Source organism: Bos indicus x Bos taurus, chromosome X, assembly GCF_003369695.1.
Source record: "Bos indicus x Bos taurus breed Angus x Brahman F1 hybrid chromosome X, Bos_hybrid_MaternalHap_v2.0, whole genome shotgun sequence".
NCBI classification, from domain to species: domain Eukaryota; kingdom Metazoa; phylum Chordata; class Mammalia; order Artiodactyla; family Bovidae; genus Bos; species Bos indicus x Bos taurus.
In genome coordinates this window covers 114,789,367-114,803,241 of record NC_040105.1, presented here as the reverse complement: position 1 = coordinate 114,803,241, position 13,875 = coordinate 114,789,367, and the positions used below count along the sequence as shown (strand labels likewise).

Here is a 13,875-nt window from a genome sequence, read left to right as displayed (position 1 = left end):
GGGGCCATGCCAACATTAAGACTTCAGCTCAAAAACGCACTGTGTCAATAGCATGGTCCTAAACTTGTCACTAACAGTTAGGCTACATCAAGAGAAATGAATATCAGAGCATCCAGAATGAGGTGGTGATCGTGCTGCCCTGCCCTGAGCTGGCAGATCACACCTGAAACAGGAGATCATGAGTCAGAAGAGCCCCAGGCAGTCCTGAGTCCCTCCTGGGAGCACCTGAGATAGTTGACAGAACACAGAATTCAGGCATTAGAAGAGAAGTTGAAGGTTCCCTATCAATGAATGAACAAGTTTCCAATGTCTCTGACTGGAGAAAAGATGGCACCAGAGGATCAGGCTGCTGTCTTCCAACAGCTTGTCAGGAGAAAGAAGAAACAATGTGTTCTGTGTGGCTCCAAAGGGCGATCCTGAGGTAGAACCTCTTGGGAGACAGATTTTTTTAGCTCCCGGCTGGAAAGAATAGTGTGATCAGGCTGTCTGAACATGAAACTGGCTGCTTTGAACAGTAGTGAACTCCCCATCACTGGCAATGTACAAGTGGATGTGGAATGGCCCTTTGTCTCAAAGATAGGCTTTAAGCAGCAGTGTGGAGCAGGGGAATGGACTGAATGACTTTAAGTTCCCCTGAAAAAATTTAAGCCAATTAAGTCAGTAAGTATATAGAAAGGGCCTACCATGTTTAGTGCCAAGAAAGTGTTTCATTTTTTGAAGTTCCTGCGAATAAAGTTGCTTTGTTTTTCCTCATCAGGAGATGACCCATCCCTGGCCTACTCCTCTCACTGCCATGCATACTCCCGGAAATTCTGAGCAGAGCACACTTTCCATCCCAGGACAGGTCAGTGATCTTCTTGCTCCATTTCCCTTGCTATGGTGTTAGTTATACCAATCTTCCCATTGGAATCTTAAAAACAGAAGTGGCCTTGGTGTTCTACGGCCATAATATCTAGACTCTTTCGTGTCCCTCAGGATGTTAATACAAATAGCATATTTATTGAAAGAGCGTCTTTAAGAGAATGTCCACCAGATGCTAGCTTGTAGATCATTATTCCTAGAGCACCACCACTGGCTGAGCTACTGTCCCCTGAGCTGATGGACCAGAGAGAAGAGTGAACTCACCCCTTAAGAAAGACCCAATAGATGATGGAACAACATCCCAGACTGTTTTAATTAAAAAACCCAGTACTCTTCAGCCTAATGGATCAGTTTTCACTTTCATGTATCACTTCTAGTCCTCGCCCACAAGCAGACAGATTCTCACATGCCAACAAATCATATTGACAGAACCTTTTCTCCTACAGTTCTAGTGTAGAACTGTCAAGTGTTTCATATAAATGAAATATATGAAACATATATGTCAAGTATTTCATATACATTTTTCCTCACTTGCTCTCAGTAAGAATTTTTTCTCATCATTATTTTTAAAAATGCCTGAGTAGTTGTGGATATTCCAATAACACATTTTAAAAGAAAAATAATGTCTTCTTTTCTCCCATCCAATTAGCTATCTATCCATCCAGCCATCCATTCATCTATTCATCTACCCACCCATCCAGCCATCCATGCATTCACCCATCCACCTACCCATCCACCCATGCATCCATCCACCTATCTATTTACCCATCCATCCATCCACCCACCCTTCCATCCACCCACCCATCCATCCATCCACCCATCTCCCTATTCATCTACCCACCCATTCATCCACCCATCTGTCCATCCACCCATCCATCCATTTATTCAGAAACCACTTACCGAGGACATACAATAAAGTTAAGGGTGAAGAAAAACATGAAATGACAAAGCAATGTAGCATGTGCCTTAATAGAGAATAAAGGCCCTGAGAAGGATTTCATACTCCCTGGGGCAGTGACCAAGTGCTTAAAGGTGACATTACCTGGAGGCTGCTTACAACTTTGACAGGTAGAGAAGGGCCCAAGAGAAGAACTCTCCATGCAGAACAGGAGAGCAAGGCACCTAGAGAGATCATGGTGGGATGTAGACTATATGGTCTCAAGTGAACCCCAGGCACATAAGTGCATCTTTGGGAAAGGCCTTGAATGCCAACAAAGGATATTGGACTTTATTTGTAGGAGAAACCCAATCACATCCTTTAATTTTAGAGTCATTGTTTTGAGAGTAACATTGGCCTAAACTGTGTTTAATCATCCCCTTCCACCTTTGAAAGGGATCAGAACTAAGTGAGCAGGGTCCATGGTGTGTCATTCCTTCCTGAAGTCCAACTCTCCGTGGTCAGGCTGCCCTGGGTTTGATATCCTTCTCCCTGGCATCGCAGCCAAGTGATCAATTCATCTGTTTCAGGTGTTGAATCCAACATTTGTACAATGATTGCAGTGTTTTCAGCTATATTTTTCCAATTTTGCAGATAATTCATGCAAGTCGCAATTTTGACATTTGCAAGTGTTTACAGTAGAACTGGTTGTTGAAATGGGCTTTTATAGTAAGTGCAAAATTTGAAATCAGGCCTGATCTGCATTTTCTGTCAATTATCTGTGCTACCATCAACCCCACGATAAAGGTAAACGCAAGTGGGATAAAATGGTGAAACCAGTATGGCTACCCAGCCACTCTTTTGTTTCCCTTGATTCCTGCCAAAACGTTGATTTGAAAGAAAAGTACATTTTAAATAATAATAACAACATGAATAGCGCATATAATGCTGTTGTGTACCTCGCTTGGTTCTGAGCACTGACTACATAGTAAATAATTCAATCCTCACTATATTGGCGGACTTCCCATTGGCTCAGTGGTAAAGAATCCAGGAGCAGTGCAGGAGACTGGGTTCAATCCCTGGGTCAAGAAGATCCCCTGGACAAGGGAGTGGCTATGCACTGCAATATTCTTGCCTGGGAAATTCCATGGACAGAGGAGCCTGTTGGGCTACAGTCCATGTGTTTGCGAAAGAGTCGGACACTGCTGAAGTGATTTAGCATGTACACATGCACTATGTTGGTAATTTGAATGTCCCTAGTTTACAGAGGAGAAAACTGAGGCACACAGTCAAGAAATGTGTTCAGAATCACTCAGCTGATAAATGAGTGAGCCTGTCTTTAGTTCTGGGTGTTCTAGTGATATGTTTATCACACCAGTTTATAGATGCACCAGTTCAGATTCCATCTTCCAAAACGCGGGTATTCTCCAGCAAATACATGTACCTGGGGTGCTGGTCCTTTCCTTGTGCTTGCACCAGGACTAGGTGACACCATCCTCTCAGAAAGCATCCGTTTCTTCCTTTCACTACAGAGCTTTCATGGAGGAAAGGGTCTTAGGAGCTGAAGACCTGGCTGTTCTTAATCCTGGTTCTGCCATTTGCTGGCTGTGTGGTTCTGTCCAAATTCTTCTAAGCATCAGTTTCCTCATTTGTACTGTGTGTGTGTGCGTGCATGAACATGTGTGCTATGTGTAACTCCAATGGATTTTCCAGGCCAAATAATCTATGATTCTATAAACTTACAAAAACCAATACGCTTGAAAATCCTCAACTTAGTGAAATTTACTTATCCATCTCAAATTGAAATGCCATATTTTCAGATGGAAAATGGAAAAACTCTATGCCACATTGAGGGAGCTAGTTATGTCCCTTGGGGAAAGTCCCTTTAGACAGAAGTTGGCAAATGACAGCCCATGGCTTTTTAGATTTTTAAATGGCTAAGATTTTCCAAAGAATATGAAAATTACTAGTAATATGAATGCCATGAGATGCTATGAGTGATATGGAACTCAAATTTCAGTGTCTATAAATCAAGCTTTCATGGAATCTAACCACACCAATTCATGTATGTCTTATCTATGACTGCCATCACACTAAAATGGCAAGGTTAGATAGTTATGACAGACACTATAGGCCCCTCAAAGCCTAAAATATTTACTGTCTGGCCCTTTATAGGAGAGGTTTGCCAACCCCTGCTCTAGAATCTAAATCCTACAGGAGCCTCTGATTTTACAATTAAGGCTATTATTTAAAATAGCCTGACATAAGTTTGTGAAAACATTTTGGCATTGTTATATTCTACTCCTAAAATTATTGGTGTGACATGTCCATACAAGAAATGCACAGATCAAAGTCAGACATTTGAAAAAATTTGTATGACGTGAATCAACAATTACTATATGAACAATGCAAATTCTCCCCATGACCAAGCTATTTTTCAGTCAGGATTGGGTATGTATGCAAAGGAACTTGGGTAATATCCAAAGATATTTCATTGGTTTGGAATTCTGGTTTGAAACAGTCTTACCCAGCTAAACATTAAAAACTGTATCAAGAATACATAACACAGTTGAGTCAAATTCACTCAAAAATATAACCCTCCAATTTGTTTCATGCATCACTGCTCTGAAGCCTCAAACAACTGACTGTTTGGGTCTGATGTCCACGATACGTGGATGAAGGGTAAAAACTCAATCCAGATTTCTGGGAGCAGTACAAAGGCTGGCCATAATCAGAGATACCATTTACTTGACTCTGAATGCTGTTGTTTAATTCCTGAAGCTATGCCAGACCAAACTTGTCCTATACAATTGTAATGAAATTTGTTTTTTAAATAATGAGCATATAGTTATGAACAAATGGTTAACTACTCATTTATTTGGCACTCTGGGAAATGTGATGCTCTGGATAACTGAAATTCTTGGATAACAAAAGGCTATCCTTCCATCAGTCAGTTCAGTTCAGTTGCTCAGTTGTGTCTGACTGTTTGCAACCCCATGGACTATATACTCCATGGAATTCTCTAGGCCAGAATACTGGAGTGGGTAGTCTTTCCCTTCTCCAGGGGATCTTCCCAACCCAGGGATTGAACCCAGGTCTTCCGTATTGCAGGCGGATTCTTTACCAGCTGAGCCATAAGGGAAGCCTTAGTTATTGCAGCATGCTGTAATATTATGTGCTTTGTCATTCAGTTGCATCTGACTCTTTGTGACTCCATGGACTGTAGCCCGCCAGACCCCTCTGTCCATGGGATTCTCCAGGCAAGAATACTGGAGCGGGTTGCAATGTCCTCCTCGAGGGCATCTTCCCAGCCCAAGGATCGAACCCAGGTCTCCTGCATTGCAGGCAGATTCTTTACCATCTGAGCCACCAAGGAAGTCCAAGTAATATTATACTATGCTGTAATTGTGTCCTCCGGAGCTATTGACATGGCTAGGAATGCTTGCCTGTATATTAAATGGCCATAGACTCTGGTGTATTTTCAGTTCTGACTGTGCTGTGTCATATGCTTTGGCCCCCTGTGCTGTCAGGTTTCATGTCTCAATGTTTCTAGTGGCTGTGTTTTTAGAAATGTTTCCCCTTCCTCACCATGTAATTTGCTAAGGGGTGGGAATCAAATGGCGAAGCTTATTAGGGTCTTTTCTCAAAAGTTAGTTGTCTAGCAGACTGGGGAAAGGATGGCAGTGTAGGGTGGAGAAGCCCTTGAGCAGCAAACTACCTGGGCTTAGTGTCAGCCCTTTGCTTGAGAGGCCTTTCTCATGTCTTGTGGAGTTTCTGCTCATCTTCTGGTGTGGTGATCATGCCAGAAGATAAGTGTCTTGAGTAACAGAATCATGCTACATAGATTTGAAAACTCACTTTCAATTTAAACACAACATCATCATCATTCTAGCTCACTTCTTTTACATAATATTATGCTGTGATCTTATTTTTACTCTATAGGGTGGTAAGATTAAGCTTAAAGAATAGATTACTTGCAGCAGATTGATATAATTCTTTTAAAGAATTTTTTAATTGAAACTATAGTTGATTTACAATGTTTTTTTAGTTTTACATGAACAGCAAAGTGAGTCAGTTATGTAGACATGTGTGTGTGTCTATGTGTGTGTGTGTGTGTATGTTCTTGATATAATTAATTATTGTATTTATTTGAATTCATTGTCTCTGGTTGGAAACAGTTGCTTTGCCTTTGAAATTCCCTCCTTCCTCCACACATGTGTCCATGCTCCCAGAAGGCCTGATGTGTGCAAATCCAGATTTCTTAACACACTTATAAGTCACGTTGAGGGTGACTTTCAAGTAAAATTGAAATCTCTTTAGATCACATGCTCCACTCGCATAGTTGGAATTGCTTCCTATACATCTCCAACTTGGCAATGAAGTTTTAAGAATACTTTTCTTGTAAAAATAAGAGACATCTATTACATATGTGTCACCGTCAAGGTAGAAAGTTGGACTTGTTTCTATAAAATGGAACAACTGAGCCAGTCTGCTAATTACAGTGTTATTTATACCTCTACCAAAGTCATGATCCTTTGTTTGAACCGAGTCCCCTTTACTTCCATAGAGGCATCATTGCCTAGCTAAGTGAGAAATTATACATTTGAATCTCACACATGGGTCATTTGTTCCCACATTGCACACATTTCCGAACAGATACCAGTCTTATGTGTAATTCTGATAAAATGGCACTTATGGTCAAGTTGTAGCAGGTTTAGCTGGCAAATGTCTATCCTTTAAGTAGAGCTACTGACAGTAACCTAATTAATGGACTCCTTAACAGTGGTTTCCTATTTGCCAACATTAGTCAAGTTATATATTCAGCAGTAACAAATAGACCTTTTGTTTCTTTTGTATCATTTAACTAATGTTTGTATTGTCTGTGTTCTTCCTTATAGGAATCCCAACATCTGACTCCAGGATTTGCCTTACAAAGTAAGTGTTTTGAAAAAAAATCTTTCATGGTCAAAACCATTATCTCCTCTCCTCCCTCACTTTCTTCTCTTTCCTACCTAATATCATGCAAACATGAAATAACAATAAGAAAAAGTCACATTGTGATATATCCAATTGGTTTCCTTTTTACTTCATCTGTTACACATGGCAGGATTCTGTGAAAAAGTGTAACTGGAAGGGCTGCATGTTCAAAACCAATGTTGTTCAGAATTATCATTTGACAGTAGAAAACGTGGACAGTAAATGTCTGTGCGCTTTCTTTTCAGAGTGGAGTGACCCGACCAGCAGAGCTTCTACAAAGTGAGTACCATTCAAGTCCCGAGTATTCAGGTTTCTGAAACAGGCTTCTTCAGGGGCATTTGGCAAGGAAAATGTGCTTTGGTGCTGAGGGAATCTTGTTCTCTCTGCTGCTCCTTGAAAATAGGAAACTTGCCTCTTAACAATGTGGACTGTGATTAGTGGGGAGAGTGAGACTTCCCACGATAAGCCAATAATGGCCAAAATGAATGAAATCACCATTAGGCTCTCTAGCATTGTAGATACAAGCTGGGTCAAAAATAACTGTGATTCTTGAGTTGTTTGAGCTATGTGAGTTGTTTGAACTGTGAGTCTTCAGTTGTCTAGTTGTTTGAGCATTGTGTCACTTCAGCCACAGACATCTTTATATGTAACATTCAGCCACCACTGACTAGGATGGAGAAAGAAGCCACCTAAGTAGCGGTGTTTGAACATGAGGGCTTGAGTGCATTGTTCTGGCCAGTCAGCCTGGGACCTCGCTGTTCACAGGTCATCTGGTGACTGTATATTAAAGATAAACAAGGGCAGCCAGCAAGAGATGGAATAAGAGATTGCATGATACTAGGTTCAGAAGCCAGGGCCCTGCAATTCACTCCACACTGTTTTCATTTTTTACTAATGTTCACTGAAGGAGGGGCCTGGAGAAACCAATTTCCTCAGATTAACTATTGTAGATTTTGTAATATCCATTTGTCCAAGAGCGTATCAAGGGAGTAGTTCTCTCACAACTTCTTTCATTCCTAATAATAGAAAATGGAAGCCAACTTTTCTGTGTGAGTAATAGTCACATACTTGAAAATTTTCAAAATGAAATAATGTACGTCATTTGAGTGGCCTAATGGCACACTTGAAGTGAATTGCTCACCTTTTGGAAGATCACGAATAATTGCACAAAACAACTGGGAATGACTCCCAAACAGACCAAGGCTCTGAGAAAGTCAGTGGTATTTCCATGGTCTTAGTTCTGTTTAGTACTAAATTCCCACAAACGCTGACCTCATCATCAGTCCTCTTGGTTTTCTGGCCTGATCCGTGCCTTATAAGTCAAGGTTCCATTTCAATACCCCAGAATTCTCCATTTAAAGAATCCAGGGAAAAAGAGAAAAGAGGAAAATAAAACTATAACCTTGATTTAAGGGCCAAATTACATGGAAATGTGGTAATTGAAAAAAAGTTTTTTTGGCTGTGTTGGGTCCTTGTTGTGGTGCTTGGATTTCTCTCAAGTTGTGGCTTGCAGGCTCCAAATCGCATGGGCTCAGTAGTTGTGGTACACAAGCTTAGTTCCCCCATGGCAGGTGGGATCTTAGTTCCCCAACTAAGGGTCAAACCTACGTCCCCTGCATTGCAAGGTGGATTCTTAACCATTGGACCACCGGGGAAGTCCCAAAATCATCTTTGATATTGTTCATTCCAGCTTTTCCAGTCATCATTTTGCATTGACGTCCCCCTTGTTATCCTAGTAGACAATAAACCTTATTCTCCTTCCCTCTACTCCTAACTTGCTCCACTCTTATTCCAAACCCAGTATAATTCACATACACATACGCATACACTCACACACGCACACAGTCGAGCATTCAGGAAATCAGTGCAGGTTTCCCAACATGAAAACTTATAAGAATATTTTTTTTTCCATTGTAAAATGATTCTACTCCTAAAGCAAGAGTTTTAGGCTCCTGCTGTGAAATATGCTGATTTCCATATAGACCATAAAATGCAGTATTTCGGTAGTTTGTAACTAACAGAAATAAACTTGTCAATTGTGGTTTATAGCTAGAGGCTGCATCTGCAGACAGTAGCACTGGGTATACAGTGCATTTAGTAGGGCTAATGTGCTCTATAGGCCTTGTTGATAAAAATGGAAGACACTGAGTCTGTTTACTGAGTGAACCCCTCTTCTTTTAGTTGCTTGATCTAAAGTCTAAGCATTGTTTGTCAGACTCCAGCTGGAATAAATGACCTTCTTGTGGTAGGGTATAGGTTTAACACAGGAAAGATCAGAGCTATAATAATTATTTTCACTTTTAGCTTCCAAATTATTATCAACTTAGCCATTATAGTCATTCTCCCTTATTTTACTACACTGTGCTTTTTAAGTCAGTTTCTAGGCTTTTTCGTCTGGCAAGGTCATCCTCCAGGCATCTGAGAACATCCTGCATGTAGACAGACTGTTAGTGGCTGGAGGTTGGTGGGAAGCAGCCCCAAGACAGCCCTTCTGCAGGAGAGACACCCTCCTAAGGCTTACGAATGTCCTGGGCAAGCCCCTAGCCCTCACTGCAGTAGGAAGACATGAGAGCCCTGTAAATCAAAGCCCCTTTGCTACTGGACTACTTGATTGTTTTCCTCATTTTGGCCTCATTTCCCCAAATGACGAAATGCCGATCTTCCATTTGGGCCTGGGTTGTTTATAAGGACTACACGGATCAGCACCAGGACTGAAAACACCAGCTCAGGGTTCCCCGAGTGCAAGCTCGGAACTAACCAGACTCTGTGATGCAGTGGGATCACTGGCCTTGGGAAGATGGAAGCTCTTCTCGCCCCAGCATGCTCCATTGACACACAGTGCTTTCTATAGGGTGTCCATCTAAGTGGTGACATCCTACCTGTTCCAGCTGGAACCCTAACTTCCCAGGAGGCCAGAGCATGCAACTGGGAGAGTTTCAAGATCCAGGCTTGAGTCTCTGTTCCATGACACTGATGGCATTGGGGGAAAGCATTGACCTTGGATTGAGAGGATTCAAGTTTAAATCAAGGGGGAATTTATTTTTATTTCAGAGTATAGAGATAGAGCCCCTTGAGGGACATGAGGCAAAATAACAAACATATGTATATATGCATACTGGTATACATGCAAACACTTGCCACAATTCAAATGTAAACAGTTATACTTTCTAGTAATTCAACTCAACCTCAAAGTTCATTGAATGTAAACCCTTAATAATTTCTGGAGGAAAGAAGACCCAGAAGGTTTTGTTTCCCTCAGCCTGTATAAGTCAGAGTATTATAGTCTTGGAACAGGCCTCACCCAGGTCTTCTAAATCCAGTGGAGTTTCTAGCCTCCTTCAAAAATGGTCTTTTTCCCCCAGAAGAGTGGGACATGGGCTATTGAAGGTCAAGTTGTATTTCTCAGGCTGTAGAGTTGTGTAGTTCTACAGTGATACCATGTCTGTCCTGCCTCTAAAGCACCCATTTATTTCAGGGAAAAGATTCAGAGATTGAAGGGACACCCCAGATAATGGGTTACCTTCTAGTTTCTTTATGGCACCATTAAAGAACAATGGAGGAGCAAATGGAAATCAAATCCAAAAAACTTGAATTTTCTTCATTGAGTTAGATGTCTTCATCTAGTTGACTCTATCAGCTTGTCAATTATTTGTCAGTGCAGTAGCTTTACCAAAATACATGACTTTGTTGGTCTTTTATGAGCCATCCTGAATAGGGACAGATCAAATTCTTCCTGTCAATCAGTTTCAGACAGCAACCATGAACTCAAGAGTATCCCTCTAGTCTTGCCTTGACTTTAGCTCATTTTGTAAGGACCAGTGAGAAGATGGCAGCTCCATATATGGATGTTTGGGTATTTCCTTTGTCATCCTTGGTTGTTTGCATTTGGATTCTGTCAAGTTGGAAATCATGCAGACCCCCTTTTTATCAGGTGTCTCCTGTGTTTTAGGTCGTGCTGTTGAGAATTTCTGGATAGTTTCCACAAAAGCCCAACATAAAGGTTCAGTTCAGTTCAGTTGCTCAGTCGTGTCCAACTCTTTGAAACCCAATGAATTGCAGCACGCCAGGCCTCCCTGTCCATCACCAACTCCCGGAGTTCACTCAGACTCACGTCCATCGAGTTGGTGATGCCATCCAGCCATCCAGCCATCTCATCCTCTGTCGTCCCCTTCTCTTCCTGCCCCCTGTCCCTCCCAGCATCAGAGTCTTTTCCAATGAGTCAACTCTTCGCATGAGGTGGCCAAAGTACTGGAGTTTCAGCTTTAGCATCATTCCTTCTAAAGAAATCCCAGGGCTGATCTCCTTCAGAATGGACTGGTTGGATCTCCTTGCAGTCCAAGGGACTCTCAAGAGTCTTCTCCAACACCACAGTTCAAAAGCATCAATTCTTCGGCGCTCAGCCTTCTTCACAGTCCAACTCTCACATCCATACATGACCACTGGAAATGTAACCATAAGTCTGCTCTTTCCTTGCCATGAAACCAGTTTCTTCATTTATGGCACTAGCTACAAGTCTGAAAACTTCCCAGCCATGGACCCAGACAGTTGACAAAAGGCCTGAAAAAAAGAGTCTAGTTGTGGCCAGTTTACCTGTGGGTGACAACAATGCATACCACATGGACAAATTCTTGAATGTAGCACCAGATAGGAGGACAGGAAGTTACACTCTCACAGGAATGGTAGACATTTGTGACAATAATCACTCTGCTGGTGGATCATGGGTGAGGCTAGGTGTCAGGTCTCATGCCAGGTGCTTTTATATACACCACCCTATTATATTTAGCAGGGCTTCCCTGGTGGCTCAGATGGTAAAGAATCTGCCTAAAATGCAGGAGGCCTGGGTTTGATCCCTGGGTCAGGAAGATCCCCTGGAGGAGGAAATGGCTACCCATTACAGTATTCTTGCCTGGAGAATCCCATGGACAGAGAAGCCTAGCAGACTATAGTCCATGGAATCGCAAAGAGTCGGACACGACTGAGCGACTTCACTTTTCACTTTAAAGAGGGTCTAAGAGGCGCCTGGTGGGCTACAGTCCATGCCAACCTGGAGGGGCTCCCAATAATTACCATTTTACAGATGAGAAAAATGACATTAGAATATCATCCCTCCTTACGAAGTATACAAGGTTTCAGTGGGAGGACAAACTGTTTATCTTGAACAGACATGTTAGCTATGAGTACACAGGAGGGCAGAGTAAGTTACATTGCTCTTCGTGGGAAATCTTGCATGCTCAAAGCCTTCTCTTTTCCCACTGAGTTGTCCCTCCTTGTGGAATCTGATGCAGTCAGGGATTTGGTCACCAAATTTGGCATTTTGTACCTGGACACAAACCTTCAAATAGACTTGAAGAGCTGAAGTTGATGATTCCAAACCTGGTTAAAGTTGCTTGATTTAACTGAAAGAGCATTATTTCTCATCTTTTCTCTATAGGGTATGAAGACTTCGTTATCACAGGAAATAGAAAGATAATAAGATTGTTTTCTAGTTTGATATGACCAGTAGCAAGTGCTACATAATTTCTTAGATGAATTTTTAAACAATTTTTTTTTATCAGTAAAACTCCAAAACACAAAAAACATGCATGAAAATTTTGACCATCTTTCTACAAAAACTTTCATCATGGAAAATGTTTCCTTTGAGAATCTGATTTGAGATTTGAGCAATTTCATATGTTCTTTCCTAAGCACTTAATTTGGTCTTCTACTTAGATACAATTTCTGGAGCAAAATAAATGTGTAATGAGGCAGGGGGAAAATGACTGTTATTTTCATAATCAGATTAATTCTTAATCAGAATAGATGATTTGGTACTTGGAATTTAGAAATACTACTAATAAGTTTAAGGCTTACAAAAGCCAAACTAAACTCTCCCAATAAACTGGTAATCTTGGTGACTGTCACTGGTCGCAGCCATTCCAACTTTCAAACTGAGACATATGCCAACTCTTGCATTTAACCCATCTTGTATGCCCTGCATCTTAGAGCATGCCAACTTTTCCTAAGGACTTAATATATTTTTGGAAGTTCTCCACTACATCAGGGACAGCCACCTGGGAGCAGAGAAAACAAAATTTGGCAGCCTTTTCAAGCTGTGAATTAAAGGTAATTCACAGTTTGAAATGAATCAGCATGAGGTCCTTAAGAAGAGTAATCAGACATCAAGAGGATTTTATTTTGAGGACTGTATATTGGCTAATGTGACAACAAGCAATATTGGCATTTGCAATGTGCACGTCAAGAAGTATTGAAGCTGCTGGTGCTTGACGGGTGCCAAGACTGAAAACTGGGGCACCTTTGACAGGAGCTGTGGATTTCTGCTTTCATTACAAAAGCTGCAAACATAGATGTTTGTGCTCAGGGAGCATAAATCTTGAAAGATCAGATTTGCTTTTTGTGTCTTTGTTCAGGTGCCCAAGATTTGTATGTTTCAGGTGGATTTTGAGACATGTCTGTAATTAGAAGCAAACATCTTTCTCTCAGGAAAAAGTCAAGTATGTCATCTTTTCTACCTGATTTGCATCCATATTTATATTCATTCATTCACTACTTCATTCCTTACAACAAAAATGCTTTGAGCCCCTATTATGTGTAAGGCTCTGGGCAACGCAGGGTAGTAACTCATAGTGAAACCATGCACACTCCCCACCAATGAGCCCACAGGTTAGTGAAAACTTCCATGGATAACACCAGTATCTCAACCAGCTCCTGCCCACTGAGCATCTACAGCAAGTATGTCAGGAACTTTCGCTCTTTACAGACCCATGGGAGTCAGCACCTTATATTCTACAGCAGCAGAAACCAAAACTCAAGGATTTTGAGTGAGTCACCCTATGGGCCACAGTAATAGAACCACAATTGGACAGACTCCAGAGCACATACTCTTGACATGCACTTAAGCCATCCCCTTGGAATTCACCTACGATCTTTCCCTGGTATCAAACCAAAGTAGACTGAACACTTGCATGCATGCTCAGTCATTTGTCTTCATGACCCATGGACTGTAGCCCACCAGGCTTCTCTGTCCATGGGATTTCCCAGGCAAGAATACTGGAGTGGGTAGCCATTTCCTCCTCCAGGGGATCTTCCTAACCCAGGAATCGAACCCTGTGTCTTCTGCATTGGCAGGTGGATTCTTTACCACTGTGCCACCAGGGAAGCCC

The 13,875-nt window shown here is 41.6% G+C and overlaps 1 protein-coding gene across 8 annotated transcripts in view; it reads left to right on the top strand.

Moving 5' to 3' along the window:
• AFF2 (AF4/FMR2 family member 2) overlaps nt 1-13,875 on the top strand; it is a 534,465-nt gene that overhangs the window by 359,708 nt on the left and 160,882 nt on the right. For 5 of the 8 annotated variants that reach the window (XM_027533308.1, XM_027533305.1, XM_027533307.1 and 2 more), the window contains 3 exons: nt 758-844; nt 6,637-6,673; nt 6,961-6,994. In XM_027533308.1, coding sequence (XP_027389109.1) covers nt 758-844; nt 6,637-6,673; nt 6,961-6,994 — 158 coding nt within the window. The remainder of the gene's footprint in view (nt 1-757; nt 845-6,636; nt 6,674-6,960; nt 6,995-13,875) is intronic. The other 3 variants (XM_027533311.1, XM_027533309.1, XM_027533306.1) reach the window with 1 other exon arrangement.